Source organism: Anolis sagrei, chromosome X (assembly GCF_037176765.1).
Source record: "Anolis sagrei isolate rAnoSag1 chromosome X, rAnoSag1.mat, whole genome shotgun sequence".
Classification (NCBI taxonomy): Eukaryota; Metazoa; Chordata; class Lepidosauria; order Squamata; family Dactyloidae; genus Anolis; species Anolis sagrei.
In genome coordinates this window covers 89972900-89994965 of record NC_090034.1, presented here as the reverse complement: position 1 = coordinate 89994965, position 22066 = coordinate 89972900, and the positions used below count along the sequence as shown (strand labels likewise).

The 22066-nt window shown below is 44.5% G+C and overlaps 1 protein-coding gene across 2 annotated transcripts in view; it reads left to right on the top strand.

Moving 5' to 3' along the window:
- The window catches only part of LOC132780230 (protein Aster-A), a 97519-nt gene extending 81510 nt beyond the window's left edge, over positions 1–16009 (top strand). The window contains exons 17-19 of one of the 2 annotated variants that reach the window (XM_067460683.1): positions 8226–8333; positions 10152–10272; positions 14438–16009. In XM_067460683.1, the coding sequence (XP_067316784.1) occupies positions 8226–8333; positions 10152–10272; positions 14438–14506 (298 nt within the window). In that variant the 3' untranslated portion in view covers positions 14507–16009. Of the gene's footprint in view, positions 1–3092; positions 3706–8225; positions 8334–10151; positions 10273–14437 lie in introns of those variants that run through there. The other variant, XM_067460684.1, reaches the window with a different exon arrangement.
- The last annotated feature ends 6057 nt before the right edge of the window (positions 16010–22066 follow it).

Below are 22066 nucleotides of genomic sequence, written 5' to 3'. Positions count from 1 at the left end.
AAATTACTTTTGCTTGCCATTCTGGGCAAGATCTGGTCCAAAAATGAGTTTGGGGAGAGTTGAAGAGTCCTGGGGTGAGAGAAGCCAAGCCACAGCATTTGCATGCATTTTGGACCAGTTTCAGTTGGGCACTTGCATTCCTCCTCTTTGGTTCCCACACAACATTATTTACCTACTGTCCTCCTACACAGTTTATCCTGGACTTGAGGCTCAGATTTCACAATATGTTAGCTGTGCTGCTGCCATTGGAAACAGGAAGTGAACACTTAATCCCCTCTGTCGTATTTGAAGATAATTTTAGCCCAGATGTCACGGTGTTGCGTGTGTTTCCCGGCTCTCAGTCCCAAATTGTCAGGCTTTGTTGAAGGGAAGGATGGGAGTGGGAGGGCATGGGAGATTGGAGCATCAAGGCATGGATAAGTTGAATTAGAAGATTAAGTAAGTTCAATCCCTAGAATCTCAAGGCATGGCTGGAAGAAAACTGTATTACAGACCCTAGAGAGCTGCTCCCTATACGTGTCAACCAAACAGAATACATGGATAAATGGTGTGACTGTCTATAAGGTCTTTCTGTGTTGTCTCCTGCATTTCTAGCCTGACACAGATAAACATACTGTTGGGCGAGTGGGCTTATTAATGAAAAACCCTCTCCATAAATGCACAGCAGAGTAACTTATTAGCAGCAACGTGACCCAGCACCAGTAGCCCAAAGTGATTAAAGAACAAAAACACACAGACCAATGTTATCTCTTTCAGAGGAAACTTTTCTTTATATCATAATAATATGGTTGCACTATATGCAAGAACAAGGTTTCCATGACACAAAGTTCAGCCTTCACATTGGAGCTTCACACACAGGCTTCTCTCATAGACTAAGGCCTACCTCACACTGTGAGGTCTTCTCTCATAGACTAAGGCCTACCTCACACTGTGAGGTCTTCTCCCATAGACTAAGGCCTACCTCACACTATGAGGCCTTCTCTCATAGACTAAGGCCTACCTCACACTGTGAGGTCTTCTCTCATAGATTAAGGCCTAACTCACACTATGAGGCCTTCTCTCGTAGAATAAGGTCTGCCTCACACTATGAGGCCTTCTCTCATAGACTAAGGCCTACCTCACACTGTGAGGCCTTCTCTCATAGATTAAGGCCTAACTCACACTATGAGGCCTTCTCTCGTAGAATAAGGTCTGCCTCACACTATGAGGCCTTCTGTCATAGACTAAGGCCTACCTCACACTGTGAGGCTTTTTCCCATAGGCTAAGGCCTACCTCACACTGTGAGGCCTTCTCCCATAGACTAGGGCCTAACTCACACTATGGGGCGTTCTCTCATAGACTAAGGCCTACTTCACACTGTGAGGCCTTCTCTCATAGACTAAGGCCTACCTCACACTGTGAGGCCTTCTCTCATAGACTAAGGCCTACCTCACACTGTGAGGCCTTTTCTCATAGACTAAGACCTACCTCACACTATGAGGGCTTCTCTCATAGACTAAGACCTACCTCACACTATGAGGGCTTCTCTCATAGACTAAGACTTACCTCACACTATGAGGGCTTCTCATAGACTAAGGCCTACCTCACACTATGAGGGCTTCTCTCATTGATTAAGGCCTGCTTCACATTGTGAGGCCTTCTCTCATAAACTAAGGCCTACCTCACACTCTTGAGGCCTTCCCTCATAGACGAAGGCCTGCCTCACACGAAGGCCTGCCTCACACTATGGGGCCTTCTCTCATAGACTTAAGATCTTTCTCCCTCTAAGGCAAACTAACACAGAGACCTACTAGGATGCAGACATACCTACTTATATAGAACTACAACTTTTGCTAAGTCATTGCATCCATTTAACCCTTTCAGTGCTTGACTCACATTTTTGTAATTACAAATATCTAGTTAATTTTTAATATTTCTGACACATACCATGTGGCCTCAGTTCACCACTTTATTTTTATGGGGGGATTAAAAGTGTAGTGGTAGTTCTGTGACATTTCCAGATAGTTCATAGTTCTGTTGAGGTGTATGTCAGAGACTTCCAGTTGTGAAAGGATTAGATCAGTGGTTCTCAACCTGGGGTCCCCAGATGTTTTGGGCCTACAACTCCCAGAAATCCCGGTAAGTTTACTAGCTGTTAGGATTTCTGGGAGTTGAAGACCAAAAAACATCTGGGGACCCCAGGTTGAGAACCACTGGATTACATAGAAGGTTTTGAGTAAAAATTGTTTCAGGAGCCTTGAGACCCACTGCCAGTCTGAGTAGATAACATAATACTAGGTTTTGTTTTGGTTTTTTCATGTCAGGAGTTACTTGAGAAACTGCAAGTCACTTCTGGTGTGAGAGAATTGGCCGTCTGCCCACTGCCAATCTGAGTAGATAACATAGTATTAGTTTTTTTTTCCATGTCAGGAGTGACTTGAGAAACTGCAAGTCACTTCTGGTGTGAGAGAATTGGCCGTCTGCCCACTGCCAATCTGAATAGATAACATAGTACTAGGTTTTGTTTTTTTCATGTCAGGAGTGACTTGAGAAACTGCAAGTCACTTTAGGTGTGAGAGAATTGGCCGCCTGCAAGGATGTTGCCCAGGGGACGCCCAGATGTTTTACCATCCTGTGGGAGTCTTCTCTTGTGGGAAGCTGGACCTGACAGTCAGGAGCTCACCCTGCTCACCGGATTTGAACTGCCAACCTTTTGGTCAGCAGTTTAGCCAGCACAAGGAGCTAACCCATTGCGCCACTGGGGGCTCCATTGTACTAGGTTTGAGAAGCTGCAAGTTGCTTCTGGTGCAAGTCACTTTTGGTGTGAGAGATTGTACTAGGTGAACAAATTATTAACCTCAATATAAAGATTTTCCTGCTGTTTCTAAAACCACTCTCCACCCGTGCTTCTTCTGAATGTGCAGCTTCTGTTCAAACGGTACAGACAGCTAACAACTCCTTGTTTTAAAAGTAGAGAAAGTGTTGGAAAGAGGAACCCATCAGGCTAGGACCTCCTGCTTGTTTTTTGTTTCTGTTCTGCTGGGGGGTGAGGAACAGGAGCAAAGCTTCACGCCTTTCTTTCTCTCCTTCTCCCATTTCTGCCTCCGCACAGGATCTGTGTGAGGTACTGTATGCAAATGGTCGCTCCCTGCTTCTCTGGTTCAGGCACGCTTTTGATCTTGCTCCCCATCCTGCTCTGATCCTGCTGCTTACACACATACCATCCTTTCCTGCCCTTTCCTGCCTTTGCCAATCATGCGCCATCGCCCTTTCTCTACCACAGTCACAAATAGCTCCTTTTTCTGCCTCTGTCGTTATTTATTTGTCTCTGTTCGTCTCCTTAGTTACTCCTTCCTAGTGTTACAGTTCATCTCCATTTTCCTTTTTTGCTGTATTTTGATTGTTCATTTCACTTAGTGGTTGTTTCGTGCTCAAGACTGTGACGTACTCTGCCCTATATGGAAAGCTTATTATTTATTTATCGTGTCAGAAGTGAAATGAGAGTACAGTTAAAATGTAAACAAAGTTACAAACTTGGCATTATACTAAATGTCCTTTGACCAGTAGTTGGCCCCTTGGAGTGCCTATGGTGTCGCTGTGAGACGGTCCTCCATTGTGCATTTGGCAGGGCTCAGGTTGCAGTAGTAGGTTTTCGGTAGTTTGCTCTTCCTTACACGCTCATGTCGTGGACTCTACTTGGTAGCCCCCTCTCTTTATGTCTGTCTGTCTGTCTTTCTTTCTTTCTAAACCAGGAAAGCATATTTTTATTTAATATCTCAATATGATTCACCCTCTATTTACAAAAAATGACTATAAAACAAAGATTTCAGTTCTATTCAGGTGGAACAGATACCACATTTGCAGTACTGACATAAACCAAAAAGCACATGAATTTCCATCTCCAATAAATACATTCCTAATAATAATAATAATAATAATATAATTATATATTATATAATAATAATTATTATCATCATCATCATCTTTATTTATACCCCGCCACCATCTCCCCAAAGGGGACTCAGGGTGGCTAACATAAAGACAAGCCCAAAAATAATACAGCAAAGTTAAACACAAAATAACAGAAAACTTGCATCACAATAATAATAATAATAATAATAATAATAATAATAATAACTTTATTTATACCCCACCACCATCTCCCCAAGCGACTCGGAGCGGCTTACATGAGGCCAAGCCCAACAACACATCAATAAAAACAACAGAGAATAAGCAAAATAAACAATACATGATACAAAATACATGAAGTTAACAAAATAAAATAAACAGTGCAAAACAACATAATAAAAATCAAACACAAAGGGCGGACCAAATGTGCAAGATAAAATGTTAAAACGTTAAAACCCTGGGTGAGATAGGAATTTTGAAAAGTCTATTTATGAGGAAGGAGCCCAAGAAGGAGGAGCAGTGGGGTTTGATAAGCAAACAGAATTCCTATATAAACAAATAACTACATAATACATTGTGTGTCCATAGCCACAAATATGAATTGCCTTGTTGGAGCTTGGGCCTGCAAAGAGACCATGAAGTAATTTGGAACTGCACACCAAATCTTTTTCCTGCTTTGCTTTCTCAATCTTAATGCACTATTTTATGCATTGCCAAAGGGCTCAAGGTCCAACCTGGCTGCCAATCATGAATCTAAGGAATACATTGCTATGTAAGTGTGAGGAGTGCATCACAGAGAAAAAAAAAGTTTACTCTCATAGCATCAATCCATCTGTTCACCTTCAGGAATATATATTAGCAGTTCAATGAGGTTAATTCCACACTCAATTTATCATTATTTCCATTTATAACCCACCTTTCCTGTAATTAGAACAAGGCAGAATACATAATGGCAACAGAAAGATTTTCTTTCTGTGTATCAAGGCCATCATAATCATAACAGCAGAATACCAATACATAGAATACATGGAAATTGGAAGTCTAAAGCAAAGGGACTAATGCCATGTTGCCATTACATCCCTAAAGAACATGAGTTCCAACTTTCAACATTCAATTCATTACCCTTTTAATGTCATGTGCATTGTTTTGGTTGACTGGATTTAAATTTCATGTGTAAGCTAATTTAATGCATTAAATTGGTAGCCCCATTTCTGAAGGTTGGCTCTGCATCTCGTGCTGCCAGAGCGCAGTCTGTTCAGTGCCTTCCAAGTCGCGCAGCCTTCTGTGTGTCCAGGAGGGAGTCTCTCATTCGGTATCAGCCATGGAAAGCTACGAAGATTGTACAGTTCCATAACTAGGTAGCCTGAAATGTAATAGTAAGCAAAGTACAGAAAACTGCATTGTTATCTGATTTTTGTCTTCTCTAATCCACTCATTAGAGACACGAACCTATGTAATTTATTTATTTATTTGCTACATTTATATGCCGCCCCTTTCACACTGAAGGGGACTCAGAGCGGCTTACAAGATATATATACATACAATATATTATATTATTAGCATAGTACAATAACAGTATTATATGTTACTATATTGTACTATACCATTATATTGTAATATTATTAGTAATATTACATGTAATATAAAGATATAATTATAATATATAATATTCGTATTCGTATATTATTAGTATATTATTATTATTATTATTATTATTTTAGTATTATATTGCAGTACATTATAAGCTGCCTATTGATAGCCTCTTTAGCCCCATTCGGTCTTCATTTCTGTGGCTTCGGCTTTCACTTTTCACTGCTCACAAGTTTTCAGAACATATTGTCTGAGCCCTGAGGACTAGAAGCTTCTCTTGAATAGGAAAGCAAGCTATGTAAGAGGCTCCAGATGCATCCAGGACCAGCTTCAGCCCAAAGCAGCACAAAGGCAGGCCACACACAGTTCTGTTTTGACTGGATGTTTTTTTGTGTCCTTCAGCTCAGCTGATATCCCACTCTACATTTACATCACAATTTCAGTGTCATCAGCCATCACTTTAGAAGTGTATAGGGCTCCTAATCTGGAAGGGTTGTCACACATCATGATGTCGGATCACACCTATTAGTTTCCTAACAGTAGTGGAGTGCTTGCGACCACTTCAGCTAAATGGCATGACTTCCTTCTCTGTCTTCCATATTCACTGTCATCTTTACCTGTGTTAATTCCTATTTTTGCCTTCATTAAAAACTGATCTGATGAGCTACATGCCACTGATATTCCACAGGGAGATGTCAGATGTCAGTGCTGAATATACCAATAAGTGATTGTGCCTTGTACTTTTAATGTTATGAGGAGGGAGTGAGGGAGAAATGAGTGATTCACAAGCCTTGAACTCAAGATATCTGTATGTGAAAAGGTTTAAGGTGCTGGGGAGGGAGTGTAGCTCAGAGGTAAAATTCATGCTTGGCTTTGAAAAGGTCTCCAGCATCTCCAGTTTGAAGGATCAAAGAGCAAAAGACCTCTGCTCACAACCTGGAAGAGTAGGAGGAGACCATCATAGGCAAAATGAAGAGGTCTTTCGACAATTTATTTATATTTTGCCTTTATCCTTATACAGAAAGGATATACCCCATGTAGAGCGCATTGCAGTAATCTATTCGAGATGTAACAAGAGAGTGTACCATCGTGGCCAAGTCTGACTTCTCAAGGTTCAGACGCAGCTGGCGCGCAAGTTTTAATTGTGCGAATGCTCCTCTAGCCACCGCTGAAACCTGAAGTTCCAGGCTCGGCGATGAGTCCAGGATCACTCCCAAGTTGTGAACCTGTGTCTTCAGGGGGAGTGTAACCAACAGAGAGTAATCCTCAACACCAACTGTTGTACTGGGCCAGAGTGAAGCGAGGGGGGGCCAGGGGACAGTTCCACCTTGTCTCCTGTGCTATACTAATAATATAATATAATATAATATAATATAATTTTATATATACATATAATATTTATAATATTATAATGTAATGCAACATAATACTACTAATAATATGATATTATAATTATATATTTTATATTACATATAATATTACTAATAATATTACAATATAATGGTATAGTACAGTATAGTAATATATAATACTGATATTGTACTATCCTAATAATATAATATATTGTAGGTATATATCTTGTAAGCCGCTCTAAGTCCCCTTCAGGGTGAGAAGGGCGGCATATAAATGTCGTAAATAAAATAAATAAATATATTCTCTGTTGGTACTGAAATTAGGGTGCCTCTTACAATTGATGGCATCTTAGAATTGAAGAAATACAGTATTAAGTTCAAAAGTTCAACTTTTTACTAAGCAAAAAAAGAGAAAAGAAATGTAACTGAAAAATATTTCTCATTACATTACATGGAGGCTGAAGCAGATATTGGTAGGGATAGAGTGAAATCAGGAGCTTGTTGTATACATTTACCCTGTGGATGTTCCTGACCCTCTAGCTCTTGCTTTTTTCCTCTGCTCAGTGATCAGTAATAATATATACAGCCCAAGAAGGTGTTTAATGTACCTGAGATTACAGTTCTAGAAGTTGCTGCATTTTATTATAATTAGTTTACAAAGAAGTGCAGAGAGAGTTGTTAAAGGGCATAAAGTTTAAAAAGAAGGTTGTACCTTGGACATTATCATTGAATCATGCCAAGCACATATACAGACCTGTCTCTGGAGCAGTAGTTCTCAACCTGTGGGTCCCCAGGTGTTTTGGCTACAACTCCCAGAAATTCCAGCCAGTTTACCAGCTGTTAGGATTTCTGGGAGTTGAAGGCCAAAACATCTGGGGAGCCATAGGTTGAGAACCACCGGTCTAGAGGAATGGGTCCCAACATTTGGTCCTCCGGGAGTTTAGGACTTCAACTCTCAGAAATCCTAGGCAGTTTACCAGCTGTTGGGAATTGTGAGAGCTTGTGTTGCAGTGGTCTCTTACCAAGAGTGCTCCTTCCGCATCCAGATATATCATACCACATCTCCATCCTAACTTGCATTCCTTTGTCTCAGCATGTTGTTTCAGTCAACTCTCTGGTTTCAGGATTGTCCATAACTATAGGTGAGGCTTTTAGCTATTTTGAGAAAGGACTCAAATTAGCATCAGCTAACTTGCTGTCTTCTAAAAACAGTCTTTGAGGACTTAGTAGGTGTCAGTCCTGACTTTGATAAATTTATTCAAGGGCCATACTGGCTTCAGATGTGGAAGGTTGATAGAGGGCCCTTCAGGCATGTGAGCAATTCCCCTCACCATCTGAAGTGGTACACCCTCAATGGTTGCTTCACTTTCTAACCCATTTCTGCTTCTCTGCAGCCTGGTGGTTTTGGTCATCCTCAACATGATGCTGTTCTACCGGCTCTGGTCTCTGGAGCATACAGCCCGCACTTTCGAATCCTGGCAGGCTTATGCCCTCTCCAACGGGTGAGAAACTGGGAAGAGATGAGGAGTAGGAAAAAGATCAACAAAACAGTAAAATTACTCTATCTTCATTCTTACATTCATAATAAAAAATATTCATTTCATTCTGGAATTCTATTACAACTCAAAATGTTGTCAATATTCTGCTTCAAAAGGTGGGAGAGCAGCACCAAGATTTGTCTTTGTGTGGAAAGAAGGCACCATCTTAATCAGGTCATTAAAAATGATTAAGTAAAGGTAAACATTTCCCCTTGACATTGAGTCTAGTTGGGCCTGACTCTGGAGGATGGTGCTCATCTCCATTTCTAAGCCGAATAGTCAGCGTTGTCCGTAGACATCTCCAAGGTCATGTGGCCAGCATGACGGCATGGAGCGCCATTACCTTCCAACAGAAGTGGTACCTGTTGATTTACTGACATTTGCATGGTTTCAAACTGTTAGGTTGGCAGAAACTGGGGAAACCGTGAGAGCTCACCCTGCTCCTCAGATTCGAACGGCCAACCTTTCGGTCAGCAAGTTCAGCAGCTCAGCGCTTTAATCTGCTGTGCCACTGGGGGCTTAATGTTTAACAACATTGAAAAGTAATTCTCTGGAATTCATTGGAATAGACAATGCTGCTGGGGAAAATAGAAGGAAAAAGGAAGAGGGGCTGACCAAGGGCAAGATAGATGGGTGGTATCCTTGAAGTGACTGGCTTGATATTAAAGGAGCTGGGGGTGGCCACGGCTGACAGGGAGCTCTGGTGTGGGCTGGTCCATGCAGACACAAAGAGTTGGAAGTGACTGAACAAATAACAACAACAACATGAGACTTTGGACGATACCTGAAAAGATAGTTTGTAAAGTATGAGATAGAATTATGTAGCTCATCCGATATTTCGAAACAGCTTCCTTGACAGTGCTGGTGAAGGCTGATGGGAGCTGCAATTTAAGAGCACTTGGGCAGCTGCACATTCCTTGTTGCTTCCATAAAGCATTGATTTGAATGCTTGAGTTTGGGTTTCTACCTGAGAATGCAAGATTTCAGGGATAGACGTCAGGAATAGTCGATCTAGGGAAGTCATTGTACCCCTCTGTTCTGCCTTGAGTAGACCACATCTTGAATACTGTGTCCAATTCTGGGCACCATAAATTAAAGGAGATGTTAACAAGCTGGAGTGTGTCCAGAGGAGGGCGACTGAAATAATCAAGGGTCTGGAGAACAAACCCTATGAGGAGCTGCTTAAAGAACTGGGCATGTTTAGCCTGCAGAAGAGGAGACTGATGAGAGCCATGTAATAATATGTATGGGGAAGTCATAGGGAGGAGGGAGAAAGCTTGCTTTCTGCTTCCCTGGAAACAAGGACGTTGAACAACTTCAAACTACAGGAAAGGAGATTCCACCGGCACATTAGAAAGAACGTCCTGATTGTGAGAGCTATTCAGCAGTGGAACCCGCTGGCCCAAAGTGTAGTGAAGACTCCTTCTTTGGAGGCTTTTAAGCAGAGGCTGGATGGCCATCTGCTGGGGGTGCTTTGAATGAAATTTTCCTGCTTCTTGGCAGGGAGTTGGACAAGCTCTCTTCCAACTCTATGATTCTAGGAAGGAGATTGTTTCCTCTCTGGCAATCTGAAATGTTGCATGTAAAATCAGTAGTATCAAACAGCTCAATGGATAGTCAGAAGACTGGAGCAATGGCAATTCTGGGAGGCAAGTTCATTGCATTTCAAAACACCACAAGAGAGATGGCAATGGTGGACACAAAAGGGGTGGTGATGATTGGGAGATGGATGACATTTCCTGTTGTCTGTGACCACTGTGTTCTCTTGCTTTTCCATGACAGAAAGCTACCACAGACAGCATCAGAATGGGCTGAGATCCTGGAGCTGCAGAAGCGGTTCCACAGTGTGGAAGTCCAGAAGTGGAAACAGATCCTCAAGGCGTCAGTAGAGCTGCTGGATGAGGTAATGCCAGTAGATAGGGATTTCCATGAGGAATCAGGCAAGGTGCAGAGCTTGGAATTGACAGCATCTGGAAACTATAAAGTAGTGTTTCCAAGCTCTGATAGTGTTCATGAAAAATCCAGCAGCTCTAGGGTTATAAATTGAATGGGCTCTCGCTGCTTATTCGGTGGATATGTTATTTCTCTTGGTCAAAGAGCAAAAATCAAAAAAATAGGGGAATTCCAGACAAGAATTAATTGAGGCCAGCTAACACCCCCCCCCCCCCAACAACCAGCCAGGCTTTGAAGCTACAAGACCATTAATCAAGGTGGCCAGTTGCAACATTTACAGCTGCCTCAGCGGACATTCCACAGGTATATAGACCTCACTTGCCCAGTTTCCAACAGACCTCACAACCCCTGAGGATACCTGCTATAAATGTGGGTGAAACGTCAGAAAAGAATGATTCTGGAACATGGCCATACAGCCCAGAAAACTCACAGCAATGTACTCTTTCTTGTTTATTTATTTACGACATTAATATGCCACTCTTCTCACCCCGAAGGGGACTCAGAGCAGCTTACAAGATATATATGCATACAATATATTATGTTATTAGCATAGTATAATATCAGTATTAAATATTACGGTACTATAATGTACTATACCATTATATTATAATATTACATGTAATATAAATATATAATTATAATATATTATTAGTAGTAGTATTATATTGCAACACATTATAATACTATAAATATTATATTATATTATATTATATTATATTATATTATATTATATTATATTATATTATTAGCATAGCACAGGAGGCAAGGTGAACTGTCCCCATCTCTCTTCACTCTGGCCCAGAGCGGCAGTTGGTGCTGGGGGGGAGGGGTCCCCAGGAGATGACATATGCAGGAGACAAGATGGAACTGTCCTCTGACCCCCTCTCTCTTCACTCTGGCCCAGAGTAGCAGTTGGTGCTGGGAGGGAGGGGTCCCCAACTGATGACATATGCAGAAGACAAGATGGAACTGTCCCCTAGCCCCCCTCTCTCTTCACTCTGGCCCAGAGTAGCAGTTGGTGCTGGGGGGGAGGGGTCCCCAGGAGATGACATATGTAGGAGACAAGATGGAACTGTCCCCTAGCCCCCCTCTCTCTTCACTCTGGCCCAGAGTAGCAGTTGGTGCTGGGGGGGAGGGGTCCCCAGGAGATGACATATGTAGGAGACAAGATGGAACTGTCCCCTAGCCCCCCTCTCTCTTCACTCTGGCCCAGAGTAGCAGTTGGTGCTGGGGGGGAGGGGTCCCCAGGAGATGACATATGTAGGAGACAAGATGGAACTGTCCCCTAGCCCCCTCTCTCTTCACTCTGGCCCAGAGTAGCAGTTGGTGCTGGGGGGGAGGGGTCCCCAGGAGATGACATATGCAGGAGACAAGATGGAACTGTCCTCTGACCCCCTCTCTCTTCACTCTGGCCCAGAGTAGCAGTTGGTGCTGGGAGGGAGGGGTCCCCAACTGATGACATATGCAGAAGACAAGATGGAACTGTCCCCTAGCCCCCCTCTCTCTTCACTCTGGCCCAGAGTAGCAGTTGGTGCTGGGGGGGAGGGGTCCCCAGGAGATGACATATGTAGGAGACAAGATGGAACTGTCCCCTAGCCCCCCTCTCTCTTCACTCTGGCCCAGAGTAGCAGTTGGTGCTGGGGGGGAGGGGTCCCCAGGAGATGACATATGTAGGAGACAAGATGGAACTGTCCCCTAGCCCCCCTCTCTCTTCACTCTGGCCCAGAGTAGCAGTTGGTGCTGGGGGGGGAGGGGTCCCCAGGAGATGACATATGTAGGAGACAAGATGGAACTGTCCCCTAGCCCCCTCTCTCTTCACTCTGGCCCAGAGTAGCAGTTGGTGCTGGGGGGGAGGGGTCCCCAGGAGATGACATATGCAGGAGACAAGATGGAACTGTCTCCTAGCCCCCTCTCTCTTCACTCTGGCCCAGAGTAGCAGTTGGTGCTGGGGGGGAGGGGTCCCCAGGAGATGACATAGGCAGGAGACAAGATGGAACTGTCCCCTAGCCCCCTCTCTCTTCACTCTGGCCCAGAGTAGCAGTTGGTGCTGGGGGGGAGGGGTCCCCAGGAAATGACATATGCAGGAGACAAGATGGAACTGTCCCCTAGCCCCCTCTCTCTTCACTCTGGCCCAGAGTAGCAGTTGGTGCTGGGGGGGAGGGGTCCCCAGGAGATGACATATGCAGGAGACAAGATGGAACTGTCCCCTAGCCCCCTCTCTCTTCACTCTGGCCCAGAGTAGCAGTTGGTGCTGGGGGGGAGGGGTCCCAGGAGATGACATATGTAGGAGACAAGATGGAACTGTCCCCTAGCCCCCTCTCTCTTCACTCTGGCCCAGAGTGGCAGTTGGTGCTGGGGGGGAGGGGTCCCCAGGAAATGACATATGCAGGAGACAAGATGGAACTGTCCCCTAGCCCCCCTCTCTCTTCACTCTGGCCCAGAGTAGCAGTTGGTGCTGGGGGGGAGGGGTCCCCAGGAGATGACATATGTAGGAGACAAGATGGAACTGTTCCCTAGCCCCCTCTCTCTTCACTCTGGCCCAGAGTGGCAGTTGGTGCTGGGGGGGAGGGGTCCCCAGGAAATGACATATGCAGGAGACAAGATGGAACTGTCCCCTAGCCCCCCTCTCTCTTCACTCTGGCCCAGAGTAGCAGTTGGTGCTGGGGGGGAGGGGTCCCCAGGAGATGACATATGTAGGAGACAAGATGGAACTGTCCCCTAGCCCCCTCTCTCTTCACTCTGGCCCAGAGTAGCAGTTGGTGCTGGGGGGGAGGGGTCCCCAGGAGATGACATATGTAGGAGACAAGATGGAACTGTTCCCTAGTCCCCTCTCTCTTCACTCTGGCCCAGAGTGGCAGTTGGTGCTGGGGGGGAGGGGTCCCCAGGAAATGACATATGTAGGAGACAAGATGGAACTGTTCCCTAGCCCCCTCTCTCTTCACTCTGGCCCAGAGTGGCAGTTGGTGCTGGGGGGGAGGGGTCCCCAGGAAATGACATATGTAGGAGACAAGATGGAACTGTTCCCTAGCCCCCTCTCTCTTCACTCTGGCCCAGAGTAGCAGTTGGTGCTGGGGGGGAGGGGTCCCCAGGAGATGACATATGTAGGAGACAAGATGGAACTGTTCCCTAGCCCCCTCTCTCTTCACTCTGGCCCAGAGTGGCAGTTGGTGCTGGGGGGGAGGGGTCCCCAGGAAATGACATATGCAGGAGACAAGATGGAACTGTCCCCTAGCCCCCCTCTCTCTTCACTCTGGCCCAGAGTAGCAGTTGGTGCTGGGGGGGAGGGGTCCCCAGGAGATGACATATGTAGGAGACAAGATGGAACTGTCCCCTAGCCCCCCTCTCTCTTCACTCTGGCCCAGAGTAGCAGTTGGTGCTGGGGGGGGAGGGGTCCCCAGGAGATGACATATGTAGGAGACAAGATGGAACTGTTCCCTAGTCCCCTCTCTCTTCACTCTGGCCCAGAGTGGCAGTTGGTGCTGGGGGGGAGGGGTCCCCAGGAAATGACATATGCAGGAGACAAGATGGAACTGTCCCCTAGCCCCCCTCTCTCTTCACTCTGGCCCAGAGTAGCAGTTGGTGCTGGGGGGGAGGGGTCCCCAGGAGATGACATATGTAGGAGACAAGATGGAACTGTCCCCTGGCCTCTCTCTTCACTCTGGCCCAGAGCAGCAGTTTTATGTTCTTGTGATGGATGGAGAAAGAGTGATTGGTCCAAGTTCATCCACTTATTTTCATGGCTTAGTGAGGACTAGAACCTTGATCTAATCCATCATCTGTACCACTATTTTCACTAAACCCCTCCCTTTGTACCTGCTTCCATGATGAGGGAAACAGTCCATAAAGCCCAACTTGGCCCTTCTAATGCCCCTTAAATCTTGGCATCCATTTTATCCCTGGAGAATAACAACACCTTTTTTTATCCCAGGAGAATTATTCATTTATTTATTTATTTATTTACCATATTTATGTACTGCCATTCTCAGCCCGAGGGCGACTCAGGGTGGTTTACAAACGGCACGATTCAATGCGAGCAATAACATAAAAACAATTAAAACATTAATAATAATGAATAATTATATTAATAATTAATATCATCAACTTTTTTCCACCAGATGAAGATCTCCCTTGAGAAGCTGTACCAGGGCATCACGGTGGCTGAACCTCCCTTGGAGCCAGAGTGAAACCCCAATGACTCCCCCGGTTGAGGGTTTCACTGGACTTTTGGAGACGATTCCAGACCCCACCTCAAAAACTGCTGCTGGCTCGGTGGCACCCAGACCTGATGGGTGGGTGGGTAATGGGAACAACATTGTGCTCCTTGCCAGTTCATTCCCTGAACTTTATCCTGAAGTGTGCCACTGACAGCAAGGGATTCCCTCCTCCGGTCCTGCTTCAGGGATCCAATGGCCTGGACATTATCTCCTTCAGTTTTTCTCTCTCTGTCTCTCTCTGAGGGTCTGTGCAGTGGCTTCAATTGACTCCCTCCCCTTTTAAGTGCTATTTATATTCCCCGCAGGACCTCAGAGAGTTTCTGACTTGCTACTCCAGCATCCTCTTTTCTTTCCAACCGTTGTGTGTGTCCAGGGGAAGAGATCCCAGGGACAGAGTCTGGTGCTTGTACCTGCCTCTCGTGTTGAGGCTTCAGCCAAAAGCTGGGACAGTAATAACCCATTTCCTTTCATGCTGTAGACAGCAAACGGCCTCAAATCCATCTCCCAGTCCTTTTTTACTCACTCGTGTACAGACAGTTGAGTAAAAAGCTCAAATCGCACCATGGGCTCCTTCCTTGATTCCCTCGGGCCTCCTCTTCTCTTCCTTATGTGGGCCTGACAGTTTCATTAAAGGGACTTTTTCAACATTACCTCTGAGAGTGAAATGCTTAGCTGTGATCCTCAGTATGACATTGCCACGCAGGGAAACGGGGCCAAGGCACTTTGAGTTCTGGAGGAGTTCATTGGGAAAATGGTAGGAAAGTTACACAACATCGCATCCAAGTGCCGCTCCCATCCAGGGTGCGGAAAAATTACTTTTCCCAGAATCCTGCAACAGAGCCACTGCTGGTTCTGGATATTGTTTGTCAAAGGAATTTTCCCAGTATAGCTCAGGTTCAGTTGAGGCTGATGGGAACTGGAGTCCAACAGTATCTGTCAACTCCCAAGTCCACCAGTTGCTCTAGGGCAAGAATCACAATTGATTCCAGTTTGCACGCACCAGCAGTTTAGAATGGTTCCTATATTTCCTGAGATGAGGTTTGCAGGGTGTCGGAGTGCCCCTCTTTGTTTAGCATCATCTTGCCAGACTTTGGCAGGGAAGGCGATGCCTTAGCAAACCGGAGTGTAGAACAATGACTGCTATGCTTGTTGTAATTGTTCCATGGAGGGAGTACTGTGCCCCCAAACTATACTATCACTTCAAAAGGAGATTTCACTGCCAGCCTGGGTCTGTGGGGCCCTTCCATTACTGCCTGAGGGGGGGATTGAAATCTGCTCCCTCCTGGGGAGGGGTGTATGTCTGCCAGCTCTATGGTCTCTGTCCCTTGGCGTTCTGGAGGCTCAGATTTCTACCTACCCTTTTCTCCCTACATTTTTTTAGCTGTGTTCAGTGTTAACAATCCTGTGTGTTCTATTCCACAGATGTACCAGGGCTTATTTATTAGGGAGCAGAATAAAGACTGTGGATCTGAACCCATGTTGCATCTGTGTGTTTTTATGAAGAGGCATACAAAACCCCCCAGCGTTTCTCAACCTGGGGATCGGGACCTCTGGGGGGAATCATGAGAGGGTGTCAGGGAGGTCACCAAAGGCCATCAGAAAATTCAGTATTTTATGTTGGCCATGGGGGTTCCATATGGGAAGCTTGGCCCAGTTCTGTTGTTGGTGGGATTTGGAATGCTCTTTGATTGTAGGTGAGCTGTAAATCCCAGCAACTCCCAAATGTGAAGGTCTATTTCCCCAAACTCCATCAGTGTTCCCATTTGGGCATATTGAGTATTCATGCCAAGTTTGGTTCAGATCCACATTGTTTGAGTCCACAGTGCTCTCTGGATGTAGATCAACTAAAACTCCAAAACTCAATGTCAATGCCCACCAAACCCAATACTTTCTGTTGGTCATGGGAGTTCTGTGTGCCAAGATTGGTTCAATTCTATTGTTGGTGCGGTTCAGAATGCTCTTTGATTGTAGGTAAATCCCAGCAATTGCAACTCCCAAATGTCAAGGTCTATTTTCCTCAAACTCCACCAGTGATCACATTTGGGCATATTGAGTATTTGTGTTAAGTTTGGTCTAGATCCATCATTGTTTGAGTCCACAGTGCTCTCTGGAGGTAGGTGAACTACAACTCCAAAACTCAAGGTCAATGCACACTGAACCCTTCCAGTGTTTTCTGCTGATCATGGGAGTTCTGTGTGCCAAGTTTGGTTCAACTCCATCTTTGGTGGAGTTCAGAATGCTCGTTGATGGTAAGTGAACTATAAATCTCAGCAGCTACAACTCCCAAATGACAAAATCAATCCTCCCAACCCCACCAGTATTCAAATTTGGGCCTATTGAATATTTGTGCCAAATTTGGTCCACTGAATGAAAATACATCCTGCATATCAGATATTTAAATTATGATTCATAACAGTAGCAAAATGACAGTTATGAAGTAGCAACGAAAATAATTTTATGGTTGGGGGTCACCACAACATGAGGAACTGTATTAAGGGGCCACGACATTAGGAAGCTTGAGAACCACTGATCTACACATTTGTGCCATATTTCTTAAATCATGGAATATTCAACCTCTTCACCAGTGGCCCCTAGGTGACTGCTTCTCCTTCCTGTGTTCTCACAACAATCCTGTAAGGTTGTTCAGACAACAAATATCCAAGAGAGCAATAGCACAGGAAATTTAGGAAGTGCAATCTGAATGTGCAGAAAGACCAAGCCTGAAGATGGAAACTGGAATGCCTGTGTGTACCTTTGGGAAAGGGGGAAGAAGGATCTTCTTCCAGTATTTTTGTGTTCTAGCTTCTTTATCCATGCTCCAGTTAGCATGATTATCATCATCTTTACTTATGTTCCTCGTGAGCATGTTGTAATTGAAGTAGAATCACAGAATAATAGAGTTGGAAGACTTGGGCCACCTAGTCCAGTGTTTCTCAACCTAGGGGTTGGGACCTCTGGAAGGGTTGTGACAGGGATGTCAGAGGGATCGCCAAAGACCATCAGAGAACACTGGGCGACTTGGAAGGCACTGATCAAACTGTGTTCTGGCACCATGAGATACAGAGCCAACCTTAAGAAATGGGGCCACAAAGTGGAGTCCACAACATGTGAGTGTGGAGAAGAGCAAACCACATACCACATATTACAATGTAGTTTGAGCCCTGCCACATGCAGAATGGAGGACCTTCTTATAGCAACACCAGAGGCACTCCAAGTGGCTAGCTACTGGTCAAAGGACATTTAGTATAATGCCAAGTTTTAAAACTTTGTGTTTTTAAATACATTACAACTGTACCCTCGATTCGCTTCTGATGCAATTTTATTTATCGTGTCAGGAGCAAACCAAACAGTTGTATTGCATTTTTTAAAACAAACAAACAAACAAAACACAAAGTTTGCAAGCTTGGTAGTTGATTAAATGTCCTTTGACCAGTAGCTGGCCACTTGCAGTGCCTCTGGTGTTACTATAAGAAGGTCCTCCATTGTGCATGTAGCAGGGCTCAGGTTGAATAGCAGCAGATGGTCTGTAGTTTGCTCTTCTCCACACTTGCATGTCGTGGATTCCACTTTGTAGCCCCATTTCTTAAGGTTGGCTCTGCATCTCGTGGTACCAGAGTGCAGTCTGTTCAGCGCCTTCCAAGGTGCCCAGTTTCCTTTGTAGGGGGGAGTCTCTCATTTGGTATCAGCCATTGATTGAGGTTCTGGGTTTGAGCCTGCCACTTTTGGACTCTCGCTTGCTGAGGTGTTCCAGCGAGTGTCTCTGTAGATCTTAGAAAAGTATTTCTTGATTTCAGTCATTGACGTGCTGGCTAATACCCAAACGGGATGAGCTGGAGATGTCACTGCCTTGGTCCTTTTACTATTGGCTGCTACTTCCCGGCGGATGTCAGGTGGTGCAATACCGGCTAAACATTGTAATTTCTCCAGTGGTGTAGGGCGCAGACACCCCGTGATAATGCAGCATGTCTCATTAAGAGCCACATCCATTGTTTTAGCATGGCGAGATGTGTTCCACACTGGGCATGCATACTCAGCAGCAGAGTAGCATAGTGCAAGGGAAGATGTCTTCACTATGTCTGGTTGTAATCCCCAGGTTGTCCCAGTCTGCTTTCGTATGATATTGTTTCTAGCGCCCACTTTTTGCTTGATATTCAGGCAGTGTTTCTTGTAGGTCAGCATGGTCCAGAGTGACTCCCAGGTATTTAGGTGTGCTGCAATGCTCCAGTAGTATTACTTCCCAGGTAATCCTCAGAGCTTGGGATGCTTGTCTGTTCTTAAGGTGAAAAGCACACGTCTGTGTTGGATGGATTAGGGATCAGCTGGTTTTCCCTGTAATAGGCAGTAAGAGCACCTAGAGCTTTGGAGAGCTTCTGTTCAACCATCTCAAAGCTTCCTGCTTGGCTGGTAATGCCACGATCATCAGCATAGATGAAACTCTGTCCCTTCTGGCAGTGGCTGGTCATTTCTGTAAATGCTGAACATTGATGGAGCAAGCATGCCCCCTTGAGGCAGGCTGTTCTTCTGTTTTCGCCATCTCTTTCTTTGGCCCTGGAACTCAACAAAAAAGTTCCTGTTTTGTAGCAGGTTTCCTATGATACAATAACTAAATATGATACAATAAATAAGATATGCATCTTATGGGAGTCCATTGTTATTCTCAATGGGGGTACATTTGCCAGTAAGTCTGCGTGCCAAATGATCCTACCAGAATCCTCCATCATGGCCACTGGCAATATTAACAGTTGAATTCCAAGAGTTATAGTGCAAAAGGGAATTTTCCATCCTCTGGACATTGTACCAAGAGTAAGGGCATCTAGAAAAGAGTATGGCAGAAAAAGAGCAACGAATGTTCCTGTACTTTGTTGTTGTGTGCCTTCGAGTTGTTTCCAACTTCTGGCACCATTTCCAGTATTACAGAGTAAGAATGCCAGAGAGAGCAATGGAAGATTCCCAAGTCACTTCACTTAAGGGACTGTATCCTATTTATCCTCTGGTGCACTTTTAGTTGATCAATAGAGGGAGGGGAGTTTGAAGACAACAATCTAGGACAACGAGCACACATTTCAAAGTCCACTGATACCAGCTACAAACAACACATTTATGGTATCCACTTTCATGCAGAATCGTCTGTTTTGTGTGTAATTCAATTGTCCCAGACTATAGTTTTTCCATTTTATTACTGAAATCACTCAGGTTGAACTGGAAGGCAGATTTAGCAAATTCTCTCTTACATGCCTTCCTTTTAAAAGGAGATTTGATCAAATAGAAAGTGAGGTCATCAATCACTCAGGATGCGCTCTGTCATCTCCAGTAGTGGAAGCTGGAGAGAGCTCTTGTGCTTTAAATGGTTGTGTGAACATGAGAATTTCAGTAGGTGTTACTTGGTTGAGTGGTAAGCAACCATCAGAGGCACAGGAGCTTCTCGTTTTTCAATTCTGGTAATTCTTATCTCCAGAATTAGAAGCCGCGTGCCACTTTAGGGGAGCAAGAATAAATACAGATTGCACAGGTTTCCCTCCAGACTGGGAGGGAGGGCAGCAAAATGGCAATCAAGATTAATATAAGCAAATGTAACACCGGGCATAAAATATGTTCTAACATGACTAAGGCTCACGTGACATCCCTGTTGATATAATATTGGCACCAGCTGAAGACTTTTTCGTTTTCTTGAATGTTTTGATTCGATTTAGTTTGTTTTGAGTTCGCCTGCATTTCTTTCAATGGATAAGAGTGCTTAGATTTTTCAAAGCTACCCTGGGAAATGTTTCTTAAAGGCAGAGTATACATGTCTGAAAGATAAAGATTTCCCCCCCCCCCCCAAAAAAAAACACCTTTAGTGATTTTGGCAACACTAAGATACTTACTCGAACATGAAATCCAGTTAGCACACACACGGCACTAGTATGGGCATTTATTTATGCATTTTATATCAAACTAACCTATGTACCCAGCATTGGGTCTGCATTTTCTGAATATACGAGGGTTGAATGAAAAGTAATGCCTCCACCTTTGTAACTCCTCAACAGATGGCAGTACTGGTATGTGGCAGGTACTGGCTTGTTCAGTAAACTCTCCTCTACAGTTCCATTTTGGCAGGAAGCCTTAGCATTGAATGGTTGTGTTGTTAAAGTGCGAAGTATGGAACCCTGCACAGACGGTCGGTCAATGCAACTTAAGCAACGTGCAATCATTGAATTCTTGACAGCAGAAGGTGTCACCCCAAAGGAGATTCATCAGAGAATGGAAGCTGTGATTGTGTTGATGTGAGTACTGTGCATCGTTGAGTAAGTTTAAAGATGTTGAGGTGGGAACATCTGACTTGCGTGACAAACAAAGAGTTGGATGTCCTGTGACAGCAACCACCAAGTTTCACAAGCAAAAGGCTGGCTGACAGATTTATTCAGGAAGATAGTCGTATCACTAAGAGAGAAATTTCAAGCAAGTTAAAGAGCACATTCTAAGGATTATTTCTGCATTTAATTGATTAAAATATTCCCATCAAAACCCAAGTAACGAAGGTGGAGGCATTACTTTTCCTTCAACCCTCGTAGCATTCTGTAATAGGATCCCCTGGTGGTGCAGTGGGTTAAAACCTTGTGCCGGGTTCGAATCCAGAGAGAGTGCGGATGAGCTCCCTCTATCAGCTCCAGCTCCCCATGCAGGGACATGAGAGAAGTGACATGCAGTTTCTCAAGCTGCTCCTGACATGAAAAAAAAATTGAACCCCCCCCCCCCCCGGTGGTGCAGTGGGTAAACCACTGAGCTGCTGAACTTGATGACCAAAAAGTTGGCAATTTGAATCCAAGGATGTTATGTGGTTTCTGGACTGCATGGCTGTGTTCTAGCAGCATTTTCTCCTGACATTTCCCCTGCATCTGTCGCTGGCATGTCTTTGAATCAGTTCACCATCCTTAAAACGGAGTAACCTCTAGGAGGTAACTGCTCGCAACTACAAGACAGCAGCACTAGGGCTCACAATTGAGAAGTCAGCAGCAGAGCCAATAACTCCCAGAGAGGAAGCAGGTATTTATCTCTTGTTAATTGTTGTAATAAGATTTTTGTTCATTATTGTTACTGGATGCTGTAATAGCATATCTATTGTGTTGTCTCTTTAAATAAACCTCACCACCTCTGAGGATGCCTGCCATATATGCAGGCGAAACATCAGGAGAGAATGCTTCTAGAACAAGGCCATATAGCCCAAAAAACCTACAGAAACCCACAGCCAAATACATGAAGCAAGCAACTTGTAGAAGGTAAACTTTTCCTGAAACAAGGATAAAACTACCTGGGAACCTTGTCATTCCTGACCATGTTCCTGGTCACCGTACCTTATCACGTTCCTGATCACTACTTGCATCAATAAGAATTTCTACCACAATTTGGATTTTACATGGGACTGGACTGTATTGAATTAACATTATTATCACAGAGACTATAGGAGAACTTATGAGCTATTTTGGAAAGTATTCAAACATGAGCATAATCTTTGTTATATCTGTAAACCATGCCTAAATGTATTTGTTCATT